The following is a 16,423-nucleotide window of genomic DNA, read 5'->3' on the forward strand; positions in this document are numbered from 1 at the left end:
CTTAATTTAAATGTACCTCTTTATTTTTGCCCTATAAGAGACCCGATATATGCTTACTACTGCTTTAACGGCCCCAATTAAGTCCACCTTTAATTGTGGGTCAGCCATGGGGGAGGTTTGGCACAATTTTTTTCATGAACTCGCTTGCTATGGTCAATTGGTGCAGATTTGGACAGATATTTGTTCTTAATTTATTTGGGGTTCCAATGATAACTTGCCTACTCTTAGTGGAAGACACCATGGGATATTTGACATTGACTAGGTTCGCAGATGGGAGACCTAGATTAACGTCCATTAGAGGGATGGCCTACTTTGTGATACAACGCCCTCTTTGCAAAGCACAATCAAACAAATTGTAGTCAGGGTGAGGAATCAACTTGCACTAGCCAGCTGATAGGTAAGCGTGCTACCTCTGGACCATGTATGTATGTAGGTATGGTTGTAATCTGGATGTGACAGGGTAGCTCATTTGTGCCCTCAAGGTTTTTATTTTATTTTATCATTTTAAATCATTTGTCATTGCTTGCCAGAACGATTTGTCTTGTACAAGTTGTGCTTTTGCTGTTATAGTATTCTCTTGAACTAAAGTGTTATGGTAATGTGTAGGAATGAACAAGATGGAAGTTTGATTGTAATATTGTTCCTGATCATTTTCCCCACTTTGTACCACTGTGCAGAATGGGAATGCAACCGTGGAAGACCAGATGGTGGATGATGAGCCGTCTTCCGGCCAGGTGAGGACTCGGGCACTCATTCTGCACTATGTAGTGGTGGTGGTGGTGGTGGTGTTGGAAAATAGTGAAAAGGTTGTGTGTGTGTGTGTGTGTGTGTGTGTGTGTGTGTGTGTGTGTGTGTGTGTGTGTGTGTGTGTGTGTGTGTGTGTGTGTGTGTGTGTGTGTGTGTGTGTGTGTGTGTGTGTGTGTGTGTTTGGACTCGTGCAAACCACATCAGAAAGGCCAATGTGGGTGTAATACTCAAATGCCCTTGGTAAAATTGGTTGGATGATAATGATGTCGAAGATCTTATTTTAATGTAGTGCGAAAGAAAAAAAAATTAACAATCCTGTATTATGCATTCACCCATTAATTTGTGGTGTCATAAAACAGAGCTAAATATGTGACTCGATATATCCACAACAATGTAGAATCTTACCCCTTCGTCCCCCTCCTCCAAATCCCTTACCTTAGAAGCCTGCATTCTTAACGGTCTATGTTGAACTTCCAACACCAAGGTTCCCTTAGCTGTTAAAAGAATATTTCCCTTCATGTTTGTTGTACAATGTTTCATATTATCATCCTTCCCCACCCACAAAACTGATGTCACACTCACACTCACACTCACTCTCACACTCACATGAGCACTCGCATGAACACTCACACTTGCATAAACACTCGCACTCCCATAAACACTCGCACTCCCATAAACACTCGCACTGCCATAAACACTCGCACTCCCATAAACACACGCACTCCCATAAACACTCGCACTCCCATGAACACTCGCACTCCCATAAACACTCGCACTCCCATAAACACTCGCACTCCCATAAACACTCGCACTCCCATAAACACTCGCACTCCCATAAACACTCGCACTCCCACAAACACTCGCACTCCCACAAACACTCGCACTCCCACAAACACTCGCACTCCCACAAACACTCGCACTCCCATAAACACTCGCACTCCCATAAACACTCGCACTCCCATAAACACTCGCACTCCCATAAACACTCGCACTCCCATAAACACTCGCACTCCCATAAACACTCGCACTCCCATAAACACTCGCATAAGCACTCGCACTCGCATAAACACTCGCACTCGCATAAACACTCGCACTCGCATAAACACTCGCATTTGCATAAGCACTCGCGCTCGCATAAGCACTCATGCTCGCATAAGCACTCGCGCTCGCATAAACACTCGCATAAGCACTCGCACTCGCACTCGCCCTCTCATAAGCACTCGCACTTGCATAAACACTCGCACTCCCATAAACACTCGCATAAGCACTCGCACTCGCATAAACACTCACACTCGCATAAGCACTCGCACTCGCATAAGCACTCGCACTCGCATAAACACTCGCACTCGCATAAACACTCGCACTCGCATAAACTCTCGCATAAACACTCACATAAACGCTCATGCTCGCATAAACGCTCGTACTCGCATAAACGCTCACATAAACTCTCATACTCGCATAAACGCTCGCATAAACCCTCATACTCGCATAAACGCTCATCCTCGCATAAACCCTCATACTCGCATAAACGCTCACATAAACTCTCATACTCGTATAAACGCTCGCATAAACTCTCATACTCGCATAAACTCTCATACTCGCATAAACGCTCATACTCGCATAAACTCTCGATAAACTCTCATGCTCGCATAAACGCTCGCATAAACTCTCATACTCGCATAAACGCTCACATAAACTCTCATACTCGCATAAATGCTCACATAAACTCTCATACTCGAATAAATGCTCGCATAAACGCTCATACTCGCATAAACGCTCATACTCGCATAAAAGCTCGCATAAACACTCACACTCGCATAAACGCTCGCATAAACGCTCACATAAACGCTCACATAAACGCTCACATAAACGCTCACATAAACACTCACATAAACACTCACATAAACACTCACATAAACACTCACATAAACACTCACATAAACACTCACATAAACACTCACATAAACACTCACATAAACACTCACATAAACACTCACATAAACACTCACATAAACACACATAAACACTCACATATTCATTTTGTAGCAAGTGAGTTAAAATTGTCCTTTTACTCAGGGCTGTTAAAATGGTCAACCCTCTGATTTTTGTTAATTGTGCAAAAGCTTGCTTGCAGGTGAAAATGTTTTCGAAAGACTTGGTTACAATGGCATACAATGCATTTAGAAAGTATTCACACCCCTTGACTTTTTCACATTTTGTTGTTACAGCCTGAATTAAAAATGGATTAAATAGATATTTTTTTGTCACTGATCGACACGTAATACCCCACAATGTCAGTGGAATTTTTTTATTTTTTAGAATTTTTTACAAAATAATTAAAAATGAAAAGCTGAAATATCTAATTTACATAACTATTCAACCCCCTCAGTCATTACTTCGTAGAAGTGCCTTTGGCAGCGATTACAGCTTCGAGTCTTCTTGGGTATGTCTATCAGCTTTGCACATCTGGATTTGGGGAGTTTCTCCCATTCTTCCTTGCAGATTTGCTCAAGCTCTGTCAAGTTGGATGGGGAGCGTCGGTGAACAGCAATCTTCAAGTCTTTCCACAGATTCTCAATGTGATTCATGTTTGGGCTTTGGCTGGGCCACACAAGGACTTTCACGTTCTTGTTCTGAAGCCATTCCATTGTTGCTTTTGCTGGATGTTTGTGGTCATTGTCCTGTTGGAACGTAAATAATCACTGCAGTCTAAGGTCTTTTGCACTTGGAAGCAGGTTTTCCTCAAGGATTTTCCTGTATTTGGCTCCATTCATTGTTCCCTCTATCCTTACAAGTCACGCGGTCCCTGCCGCTGAGAAGCATGTCATAGCATGATGCTGCAACCGCCATGCTTCACACGAGGGATGGTGCTCGATGGATGATGAGCTCTGCTCAGTTTCCGCCAGACGAAGCGCTTTGCATTCAGGCCAGAGTTCTATTTTTGTCATCAGACCACAGAATATTTTGCCTCATGTTCTGAGTCTTTCACGTGCCTTTTTGCAAACTCCAGGTGTGCTGTCATGTGCCTTTTTCTCAGGAGTGGCTTCCATCTGGTCACTCTCCCATAAAGCCTAGATTTGTGAAGTGTTGCAGAGACTGTTGTCCTTCTGGCAATTTCTACCATTTCAGCAAAGGAACTCTGTAGTACTGTCAGAGTGGTCATTGGGTTATTGGTCACCTACCGCCAGGGAGGGGGATGGGGGGGGGGGCGGTTGGGGGTTGTGGGGAGGGTTTGGCTGGGCCACACAAGGACTTTCACGTTCTTGTTCTGAAGCCATTCCATTGTTGCTTTTGCTGGATGTTTGTGGTCATTGTCCTGTTGGAACGTAAATAATCACTGCAGTCTAAGGTCTTTTGCACTTGGAAGCAGGTTTTCCTCAAGGATTTTCCTGTATTTGGCTCCATTCATTGTTCCCTCTATCCTTACAAGTCACGCGGTCCCTGCCGCTGAGAAGCATGTCATAGCATGATGCTGCAACCGCCATGCTTCACACGAGGGATGGTGCTGGTAGGGGGAGCTGTGATGGGTATAGCTGCAAACTCGGTCACAGAAAATGGAAGGATTGGAAACCTGGAGCGAGGTCACCTTGAGGAGGATTAATGGGGGTATAAAGTATAAAAGATCATTGTTGTGGATCACCTGATACAGTATTTAACAGCTGTATTGAAGCCCTGGAAGAAAGAATGGCATTGAAGAGTCTGAGGAACTTGATTCCACAGGTGGTAAAAAAAGAGTAACAAATGAGTGGAAGTGAGCAGTGTTTGGGTAATTGTGCAGTCTCCTGCATTTTGTGGATACTTACTTGCAAATTACTGGCAGGTGGTGACTGCATATAAAACAAATTTTATGTTATTTATTTTGGTTATTTCCACAAAACCCGTGTTTGGCAATGTCATTATGAAGCAATATTTTAATTGAATTATTTTTCATGTGGATGCTCAAATAGAATGAAAATATCATTGATCAAGTGTGTTTCCAAAGGTTTACCTCCAAAACTGTCGAGCATTCCTCAAAATTGGACGCTGATTACAATGGGTTCACATAATGTACTGTTTCGACTTTTGTTGATCTCCATTGGTGTCCTGTGTCTAAAATAGTTCAAGTTTGTGTCTTGCACCATGTGACACAAAAATATCGTATAATAGGTGTCGTAAGGTGTCGTAAGGAACACAGGGAAAGATTACAGAGGCAATTACATACTGGGGATTAATTACCCATAATCCCTCGCTATTTAACAAGCCCCACCCCTCTGATGGGGATGAAGATACAAGCTTACCCGACCAGTCCACACAAATTCCCTACTTATGATACATCGAGGTTTCTTCTTCTTCACGACAGTCGGAGCACACTAATCTATACATACTACCTGGACAAAGGTATCCCTACACCCTACAAATGTAACACTATGTTACCCTCCAGAGAAAGTTGTATTTGTATTTGTACACCGAGTAAAGTATAAAAGTGTTTGTAGCTGGAGTACCCAGTGTTGCTCAAGCGAAAAAGAAACATTAACATATTTGAAATGAGGGCAAATATAATGGAAAAGTAATTACATCCAAATCAGGATCCATCACAAATGTCAAATCATCATTTTACCTTTTCGTTGAATATATGCTGGTGAATGTGCCGTTCATCACGTTTCTGAGTTCAGTATGATGACGTTCAGGAAGAAGAAGAAGAAGCCTTACCACCAACTTTGACCGCTTCCGGAATTGTTTTATTACTTGTGTTCAAATGTCTGGTGATTGATTGGTATTTATTTCTGCGAATGTGTACTTGTATATAACTGTCATTAATCAAAAAGGCTTCGGCACTATAGATAACATGGATAATGAGGTAAAGATGAACAGATTAGATTTTGGGTTTACGAGGTAAAAGGTCAGAGGTCATGTTAGGTAAAAATACTGTTACTGAGAACTTGTGAACCAGCGATCGGATTCTGACCAAAGTTGGTACAAGTATGTATTATGATGCAAAGATGAACGTATTTGATTTTGGGGTCAAGAGGTCAAATGTCAAAATCAAGGCAAAGGCCATTTGACACCATCCATATGTTTGTAGTGCTACACAGTACTCTGCAATAGACAGAAAACATGGTATTTTAGTATGACCACCACCAACCATCAACAACAACATTTTACTTTCAGCCTTAATTATCTGGTATACTGGATAGAAACTTCAATATTACATATGTTAGAACACCAATGCCATCACCTAAGCATCAGTAAAACATATGGTTGTAATGTATATGACTGCAGTGTCTGTTATTACCATACAAGCAATAAATCTGAAAATTCGGAGGTGAATCTGGTCAAATTTGGTGTCGCTGTAGACTGCTCCCATCAGTAAAAAGTCCAAGATCTTGCTCCTCGATGTCATACAAACGTATGGATGGTGTCAAATGTTTACAGCTGAAAGATTCTAGTTTATTATAATATACCATAATCAGCATTTAAGTCGAACATATGCATTCTAGACAAATAGAAAAGTAGCTAATACACAATTTTCAAGAGCATCACCAACAAAATTGAGGTATTGTCACAAATAACCTTATCATTCCTATTATATTGTGAATAGTAGGCAGTCCAGCAGAGAAAATGAACCACGAGATGACACTTGTTCATATCATACCTTATTTGTTTGTATCGGTACAGTTTTACAGCTTTCCAAGACAAAACTGTACAAAGCCGAAATAGGACGTGACACCAAATGGCGATATTGCAGTCATGGGGTACCCCACTTCAAGAGCAAATTGTGGGAAAACGTCTAAGTAGATTTTTGTTAGAAATGGATTTTTGAGTTCTACAGATATTTCTAACCTAGAAACAACTTAGAAATTTTGTTAAATACAAGTCAAATAAAACCCCCCGAGCTCTGGGACTATTATTTGCGAAGTTCCACATCAAAGGTGTTATTTTAAATGTTATTCACAAATGTCCCAATTAGCAAGCAGCTTGATTGGTGTGTTCCTTTATCAAGCAGCTTGGATCGCCGAGCTATCTGAACAAGCTCAGATGGCAGACCACTGGTATAGTTCACCGGAGGTCCTGGGTTCGATTCCCAGTCTGGTTACTTAATTTTCCACCGTGTGTCGATTGAGAATACAAATAGGTTAATTGGACCAGTAAAAGACCAGTTCCAGATATGCAACCAGTTAATCGACTGCCATAAATGTCCTGCCATTTTGAAAATGACTTGCACAACATGAACACTGCAACTTGCATTCACATATACAACTAAGACTCCACAGGGAAACCCTGTTGTGAAGAAAGAACATGGCTGTAATTCAGTTCTATATGCAACTGTGTTTTGCCTTTGTTTATAGCAAAATATAATTAAAGTATTTTGATTGGTCTATGGGTTTCAGACCAAATAACTCTAATGGTTTCTACAGGACCAGTTGAACTTAAAGGTTCCTCTTAGTTTCTATTGGTTTCAACCAAATCGGGTTAGGTTTCTAAGAGAAACTCAATGGTTCCTGTAGAAACCAATATATAAACCGTGATTTCCAATCGAAATGTTGTACTGGTCTCCATTGGTTTCAGGGGATATTCGACCTGGGAAGGCTCACTTTGGATTTGGAGGAAGTTTTAAATCTTCGGCAATCAAAAAGGGGGAGGGGGAGGGGGGGGGGGGTGAACGGAAGTGTGAACGAAAATAAATGAGAATTGTGAGATGGATGTGTAATGTCATACTGAAGGATAGGAAACCAAATGTGGAATTGAGAGACAGGTTAGGTATAGAAAGCATTAGTAAGGTTATGCGTAGCGGTAGGTTGAGGTTGGATGTCGGACGCATGGAAAGGATTGGGGAGGGCAGCTGTATGAAGAGGTGTATGAATGTGAATTGAAGGAGAGCTAGAGGCCATCCGAGGAAAACGTGCAATGAATTTCTGAGATGATCCGAGTGAAAGGACTAACAAGAGGGCTAGCAACGGATCATGCAGCCTGGCAAGCAGACATTAGGTGAATCACGGCTGACACATGCAATCATGGAAACGGCCGTAAAATGATAATTGTGATGATTTATGGAGGCTGGTTGAATGATGTAGGTGGAGGTTGAGTGTGGTGGTTCTTTCAGCCCAAAAGGTGTATAGTAGTGACAGAGTGGAAGATAAATGGAGGTATTTACGGTTGTTGTTTTGAGGTGCGTTTGCGTGCGTTTTGCTGTTGAGCGGTGAAGGTTATTTGGTTGGTCGGTTGGGTGCTCCACCATGTTTTTTTTTTTTCCCGGTTCTGTCCATTCTGGGAGTGGAAGCTGTTGTTTTGTTGTGACTCTCGCCTTCAGGAGAGGGTATTGCATTTGAGTCCGTTTGTCTGTTTGTTTGTGTGTTTGTCCACACAGAATAAATAGGATTTTCTCTGCAACCGTTGGTGTGATTGACAGGAAATTTTCACCATAGGTGTAACTCTACCTGTATAATTTTTTTAATGATAATTATGACGTCATAGGCCACGTGGTTCAGCCGCCATCTTGGAAAAACCAAAAAATTTGTGGCCGGCGAAGCCGGTGTTGTGAATGAATGCGTGTACGGTACGTATTATGTTGAAAAGCCAGATTTTGCTGGATCCCTTGAGAATTTTGAAGCTTTGACGCACCAAATCGCTCAATGGAGCGGATGCGGAAGTATGCATAACAAATTGAAAAAAGTTCAATCGGAGTTTGTTTCACCCGTCTTTTTTTGATTCACAATCTTATGCACCTCTAATTTGTAATTAAAATACTTTAAGACCAACCTCGTTCCCCGGGCCCTGGTTATCTTAAACGAAAATCGTCACCAAACACCGGAACCAATGACATTCGAGCATTTGAAAAAATATTTAAAAAACCAAATCACTCAATGGAGGCCGCCATCTTCCGGATGCGGAGGTATGCATAAAAAAATTGCGAAAAAGTTCAATAGGAGTTTGTTTCACCCGTCTTTGTTTGATTCACAATCCTATGCACCTCTAATTTGTAATTAAAATACTTTAAGACCAACCTCGTTCCCCGGGCCCTGGTTGTCTTCAACGAAAATCGTCACCAAACACCGAAACCAATGAGATGCGAGCATTTGAAAAAATATTTCAAAAAAGCTTATTACCGCGTTTCGGAGGGTGAAAACGGCGTCAAATATTCTAAAATAGACGAATAATTATTTTTTAGAAATATCGCGGCCATAGGGGATAGTTTTTCACGGCCGGAAATATCCTAAATTGAGACGGAATTCACCGAATTAATCAAGAAGAAAGTTTAATAAATTTTAATCTCATCCAGAATGCAAATGGTGTCATTTTGAACTAGGTACGGTGCCTACTACACCTACCTACTACCAACTACCTAACCTACTGATGCCAGAGTGATGGGTAAAATAGTGGCAAGAGGCTTTGGCTTCGCCGGCTCATTGCGGCTTTGCAGTCGGGTACTAGTATCTCTATATCTTCGAAAGTGCTGAATAGGAAAAATTGAGACATGGCTCATTGTAAAGAACTCTCCATGGGGATTAAAATATGTTAATGATGTCATAGGTGTCTCCATTATGATGTCATAATTTGACAAGTACAAAACTTCATCCTATCAAGATGAAATTTCTTGAGTATCATGCAGGCATAAATTGGTGGAGGAAAAAAAAATTAATGATGTCATCGGTCACGTTGTTCAGCTGCCATCTTGGAAAAACCAAAAAACTTTGCACCTCTATGTCTCCTCTCCGTAAGCGCTGCTTAGGAAAAATTGACATGGCCCATTGTAAAGAACTCTCCATGGGGAATGACATATGTTACTGATGTCACAGGTTCCTCCTTTATGACATCATAATAATTCGACAAGTACAAAACTTCATCCCATCAAGATGAAATTTCTTGAGCATAATCTTGGAATAAATTAGTTTAGATTAAAAAATGATGACGTCATCGGTCACGTAGTTCGGCCGCCATATTTGTTTTAACACAAAAGTCTTAAAAACCACAAATACATCCTGGCGAGGGTTTGCAATCTGATTGCTCTTTCTTGTTACCCTCGCTTGAGGAGAGGGTATTGCATTTGAGTCCGTTTGTCTGTTTATTTGTTTCTCCGCACAGAATAAATATGATTTTCTCTGCAACTGTTGGTCCGATTGACAGGAAATTTTCACCATAGGTGTGACTCCACCTGTATAATTTTTTAATGATAATTATGACATGATAGGTCACGTGGTTTGGCCGCCATCTTGGAAAAACCAAAAAACTTTGCACCTCTATATCTCCGTAAGCACTGCTTAGAAAAAATTGAGACATGGCCCATTATAAAGAACGCTCCATGGGGAATATGTTAATGATGTTATAGGTGCCTCCTTTATGACATCATAATTCGACAAGTACAAAACTTCATCCGATCAAGATGAAATTTCTTGAGCATAATCTAGGAATAAATTCGTTTAGAAAAAAAAAATGTTGACGTCATCGGTCACGTGGTTTGGCCGTCATATTTGTTTCAACACAAAAGCCTTAAAAAACCACTGAAAATACATCCTGGCGAGGGTTTGTGATCTCTGATTGCTCTTTCTTGTTGTAGTTTGTGTTTTTGCTGACTGGGGGTGGCGGTACTGTCAGAGTAGTCAATGGTTTTTGGTCACCTCTGACTGAGGTCTTTCTTGCCCGGTTGCTCAGTTTGGTTTGGCGGCCAGCTCTAGGAAGAACAGCTCTTGGGAATTTTCAACACTTTAGAAATTGTTTTATATCTTTCACCAGATCTATGTCTCCTCACAATGCTATCTCCGAGTTATATGGACAGTTCCTTGGACTTCATGGTAAAGTTTCTGCTCTGAGATGCACTGTCAATTGTGGGACCTTATATCGAAAGGTGTGTTTCTTTCGAAATCATGTCCATTCAATTTAATTGGCCACAGGTAGATTTCAATAAAGTTGTAGAGCCATCTCAATGATGATCAAAAGAAATTGTATGCACCTGAGCTCAATATGGAGTATCATAGTATAGGGGTTTAATACTTATTGACTCAAGATGAAGAGAAGACTGATGAAGAGACTCAAGAAGAGCGATGAAGAGAAGGACAAGTTCTGGTGTGCGATAGAGAAGCTGATGGAAAACGTGAAAGATGAGGAAGTTGTTGTGGTAGGAGGAGACCTAAATGGACATGTGGGAAGGAGTATGGACGGTTTTGAGGGAGTTCATGGGGGTTACGGATATGGTGTGAGAAATGGAGAAGGTGAAAGGATTTTGGAGTTTGCTGATGGAGCTGATTTGTTGATTTGTAATACTCAGTTCCAGAAAGAGGATAATAAGCTTGTTACATACACGTCAGGTGGGTCGACGACAACCGTTGACTACCTGCCGGTGCGTAGGCGAGATTGGGGGCACCTCCAGGAAACGAAGGTGATCCCGGGGGAAGAGGCTGTTTCACAGCACCACTTGGTTGTCTGTGACATAAGGGTGAAAGGTGCGAGGAGAGCTCGGCGGGTGAAGTACCAACCGAGAATGAAGGTGTGGAGGTTGAAAGAGGTGACAGTGAGGGAGGCATTAAAAGAGAGGCTGAGTATGGTAGAGGATGATGTGGTTGAGCTTGAAAGTGGTTGGATGTCAATGAAAGATAGTCTGTTGGGAGCCGTTGGTGAGGTATGTGGATGGACAAAAGGACCACTTAGGCACTCGGAAACATGGTGGTGGGATGATGAAGTTGAAAAGAAGATTGACGAGAACAGGAAGAAGTTCAAGGAGTGGCAGAAGGCGAAGGGTATGGGGGCAGAAAAGGCAGAGCATGAAAGTTATAAGGCAGCCAAGAAGGCTGCAAAGAAAGAGGTAGCAAAGGCACAGGAGGCATGTAGGAAAATGTTCGGAGAACGCTTGGATTTGGAAGAGGGTCAGAGAGCGGTATTCAGGATTGCAAAGCAGATAGCGAAAGAGAGGTGTGATGTGATGGGGGTGAGTTGCTTGAAGGATGAAGTGGGGCAAATCGTTGTGGACCCAGATGGAATTAAAGGAAGATGGAAGACATATATGGAAATACCGTTGAATGCAGAGAATACAGAGGCTAACCTCCGCTCTTGCAGGGAAAATGGCCTTAAAATGCCTGTTGTTGTTGTGTTGTGTTGAATGCAGCGAATGAATGGGATGGCAACATAGAGAGTAACCCAGTTTTAGGACCGGCAGAGAAGATAACCGAGAAGGAAGTTGAGGAAGCGATGAAAGCCAATGAAGAGTAGAAAAGCGGGAGGGCCGACTGGAGTTGTGGGAGATATGTTGAAGGCAGCGGGAAATTGGGGTGTGAAGAGAATGACAGAGATCTGCAATCTGGTGGTGAAAGAAGGCTGCATTCCAGTGGATTGGGAATTGAGTACCCTCGTCCCTCTATACAAGGGGAAAGGTGACCCTCTGGACTGTGGCTCGTATCGAGCGACAAAGTTATTGGAGCATGGAATGAAGGTATTGGAAAGGGTGTTGGAGAGGAGGTTAAGGAAGAAAGTGAAGATTGACGAAATGCAGTTTGGATTTATGCCAGGAAGAGGAACGACAGACGCACTTTTTATTGTGAGGCAGTTGCAGGAGAAGTACATGGAGAAGAGGAAGAATTTGTTTCTTGGGTTTGTTGATCTGGAGAAAGCATTCGATAGGGTTCCACCTGAAGTCGTGACATGGGCATTGAGGAAGTTAGGAGTGGAGGAATGGTTGATCAGAGTAGTGATGGCAATGTACAAAAGAGCGTGCACAGCTGTAAGGACAAAGGACGGGAACAGTGGTGAGTTTGAGGTGAAGGTGAGAGTGCATCAGGGTTCGGTACTAAGTCCACTACTATTTGTAGCTGTGATGGATGTGCTGGCTCGGAACGTAAACGAGGGTTTACCGTGGGAGTTGTTGGATGCAGATGATCTGGTGTTGATTGCAGAAAGTATGGATGGACTGAAGGAGAAGATGAACAAGTGGAAGGAATGTATGGAGACAAAAGGTCTGAAGGTGAATATCGGAAAAACGAAGGTTATGGGAAGTGGTAAAGCATGTGGTGAGGTGGAAAGAACTGGGAAGTGGCTGTGTGCAGGAAGGGTGTCGGAGTGAATTCTATTCAATGTACAATGTGCGCTGAGTGGGTTCATCAAAAATGTAGTGGTCTGAGAGGGTCATTAACCAGTGTGGCAGCTACATTCAAGTGAATGGTGTGCACAGAGGGAGCTGCAGATGGAGGAAATGTTGAGTTGCATCTTGGAGACGGCGTGAAGCTGGAAGGTGTGAAAACATTTTGTTACCTCGGAGACATGCTGAATGGAGAAGGTGGATCAGACTTGGCAACGGTTGCTCGAGTGAGATGTGCATGGAAGAAGTTTTGGGAACTGAGTGGTGTGCTGACGAGGAGGGGAGTGTCGTTGAAGCTGAAGGGAAAGGTGTATGCTGCATGTGTGAGAAGTGTTATGGTTTATGGGAGCGAGACATGGGTCATGAACGTAGAGCAGCAATGAAGGCTGGAAAGGGTGGAAATGTGAATGGTTCGGTGGATGTGTGGAGTGTCGTTGAGAGAGAGGAAGACAAATGATGAATTGCGAAAGATGATGGGAATAGAGCCTGTGATGGATGCTGTGAAGAGAAACAGTTTGAGATGGTTTGGTCATGTGTTGAGGAAGGATGACAGTGACTGGTTGAGAAGAGTGATGGAAATGAATGTCGAAGGAAGTAGAGGACGGGGAAGACCGAGAAAGACTTGGCTAAAGATGGCCGAAGAAGAAATGCGGGCAAGGGGGTTAATAAGGGGAGATGCAGAAAATAGGGCAAAATGGATAAGATTGTCATAGGGACCGCAAGGCTAACCCCCGCTCTTGCAGGGAAAATGGCCTTAAAAAGCCTGTTGTTGTTGTTGTTGTTGACTCAAGATATTTCAGCTTAACATTTAAAATTATTTTGTAAAATTTTCGAATTGAAAAAAATATAATAATCCACTTTGACATTATGTGGTATTATGTGTAGATCAGCGACAAAAAATCTCGATTTAATCCATTTAAAATTCAGGCTGTAACGCAACAAAATTCAGGCTGTGAAAACATCAATTGATGTGAATACTTCCTGAAGGCACTGCATGTATTGTGATGGGCTGGGTATTTCAGCAACTTACTTGACTGCTCTGTTGTGAATAGATTGGAATAGAAAGATCAGGGGTTGCTCTATTTGGAATGATTGGACTAATTAAATTTTGGATTTGCTGTCTCTGCCTTCTTGCAAAGTGGAATTGTTAATATATTCCATATACTGCCACCACTGTCATTTTCGACCATATTGCTTCTTCAATTTGATGCCCCCCCACCCCCTCGCTTTCATGTGTAATTGTTAAATAAAGCCTCAAGTGTAAAATACCTTGTGATGATGATGATGATGAATTATTATTATTATTATTACTAGCAAAGGTACCCTTCAATGACGGGGGTGTCTTTGCCGAACTTACCAATCATGGCAACATCTTAAGAGTTGTTTCTCACATATGATAACATATTTGATGATCGGAGCTCACCATCAAACAAATGATATCGATATCGGTGTTTGAATGTGATAAAAATTGGGGCTTTTTATCAAGATTTGTATATGTGGATCGACTCAGAGATCATGGCGACAGGTGGCGGTTTGGATGGTTTTAAGTTTTGAATTGTGAGAAAATAACTGTTTTGAAACCCCAATTTTGGTGCAGGGTGATAAAATATGTTATCCTATAAAGTTTCGTGTCGATTAACCTTGGGAGCTGGGAGAAATTTTTGCCCACTCCTCCATGCAGAATTATTTCAGCTGTGCGATGTTTGAGGGGTTTCTTGCATGCACAGCTCGTTTCAAATCCCCCCACAACATCTCGATGGGATTTAGATCTGGGCTTTGACTTGGCCATTCCAGAACCCTCCATTTCTTTCTTTTCAGCCATTCCTTGGTGGATTTACTGGTACTAGGGCATTGCCCGTACGTGGGTGCCCGTTCCTTGCCCAAAAAAAAAAAAAACGCTACCCGTACGCTCTACCCCACCCGTACGCCCGTAAACAAAAAAAACAACGCTCTTCGCTTCCGCCCTTCGCTCTGACTGAATTGGGAGAAATAATGCGCATAAGAAATCGAATTACGAACCGTAATGGCGGTCAGCTCGTAACGCGCTCAGCTCCGCTCGCTCTCACATCGGCCACGCCTACGCAACAAAGCGTTCTGTGATTGGCTGCCGGAAAGCGTGCTGCCGGACAGTCTTCACTGTCCGGAAGTTCGCAAATCGCAGTTACGATGAATCGTTTTAATTTAATCGCAGTTTGAATTCGTTTTAAAACATAGTTTAACGGCAACATAGTTTTCCAACGTGAAATAAATGAATACGCTGTCAAATGTGCCGTCCGAGGCAGAGTCTGATCGCCACGTTCGGCACACGTGATAGCTCGCTGCTCTCTGATTGGTTGAATCGTTTTTTGGACATAGCTCGGTAAGTAATTGTCCGATTAATATGAAACCTTGAAAAGGCACATCCTCGGGTCCCCAGCAATATACCTGGCAAGTTAAAAGTATATCGGACCCGTGGTTGTCGAGAAACAGCGGTCACAGACAAACGTACAAACAGAGATTACTGGAATTATAGATAGATGTTTAGGGTCATTGTCATGTTGCAAGGTCCACCCTCGGTTGAGCTTCAACTTTCCGACAGATGGCCTCACATTATCCTCAAGCACCCTCTGGTACAATGAAGAATTCAGTGGATTCTCTCATGGTGAGCTGCCCAGGCCCTGATGCAGCAAAGCTGTCCCAAACCATAATATTTCCATCACCATGCTTTACAGTTGGTATCAGGTTCTTGTGCTCAAATGCTGTCTTTGGTTTTCACCAAACATGTCTTCTGGTACTGTGGCCAAATAGCTCTACCTTCGACTCATCTGTCCAGAGCACATTGTTCCAGAAGTGCTGGTCTTTGCCCAGGTGTACATTGGCAAACTTTAGTCTTGCCCTGATGTTCTTTCTGGACAGCAAAGTTTTCCTCCTGGCACACCTCCCATGTAGATCAAATTTGTCCAGCCTCTTTCTAATGGTAGACTCGTGCACTTTGACATCAACAGTGGCAAGAGCTACCTGTAGGTCCCGTGATGACATTCTGGGGTTCTTAGAGACTTCTTTCAGCATCTTGCGGTCTGCTCTCGGGCTGAACTTGCTGGGGCAGCCTGGCCTGAACAAGTTGGCAGTTTTTGGAATCTTCTCCACATGTAGATGATCTTCTGGACAGTCGAATGATTGATTTCAAATTGTTTGTAGATATTTTAAAATCCCTTCCCAGACTCGTAGGCATCTATAACCTTCTTTCTGAAGGCCTCAGAGAGCTCTTTTGATCTAGGCATGGTGTTGCCGCACACTTGAACAACAAAGAGCAAACCAAACTAAATGTCTGAGGTTTAAATAAGACAGGTTCCTCCAAGATCCTCTCTAACGATGTTCTCATCATTTGCACCTGAGCTCGTGTACCTGATTCTAATTTTAGGTATTTGAAGTAGTGACAAATGTAGGGGTGTACTTACTTTTTCCACATGTGAAATTTGCATTTATGTTTCTTTAAATTATACAATGGACTACAAAATGTAAATGTTTCATGATATTTGTTGTATTATATCACCTTTATCTCTCAATATTGTTGAAATGAAGATCAAATAGCTGTATGTTGAAATATGTTGAAAAAGTCAAAACTTTACATGGGGTGTACTTACTTTTTCACGTGAC

At 42.3% G+C, this 16,423-nt stretch overlaps 1 protein-coding gene across 2 annotated transcripts in view; it reads left to right on the forward strand.

Moving 5' to 3' along the window:
* Nucleotides 1–16,423, forward strand: part of LOC137423584 (ribosomal protein S6 kinase alpha-3) — a 350,089-nt gene that overhangs the window by 82,361 nt on the left and 251,305 nt on the right. For both annotated transcript variants that reach the window (XM_078774051.1, XM_068110884.2), the window contains exon 2: nucleotides 678–734. In XM_078774051.1, the coding sequence (XP_078630177.1) occupies nucleotides 678–734 (57 nt within the window). The remainder of the gene's footprint in view (nucleotides 1–677; nucleotides 735–16,423) is intronic.

This window comes from Myxine glutinosa, chromosome 3 (assembly GCF_964187855.1).
Source record: "Myxine glutinosa chromosome 3, kmMyxGlut1.1, whole genome shotgun sequence".
In the NCBI taxonomy this organism is placed as follows: domain Eukaryota; kingdom Metazoa; phylum Chordata; class Myxini; order Myxiniformes; family Myxinidae; genus Myxine; species Myxine glutinosa.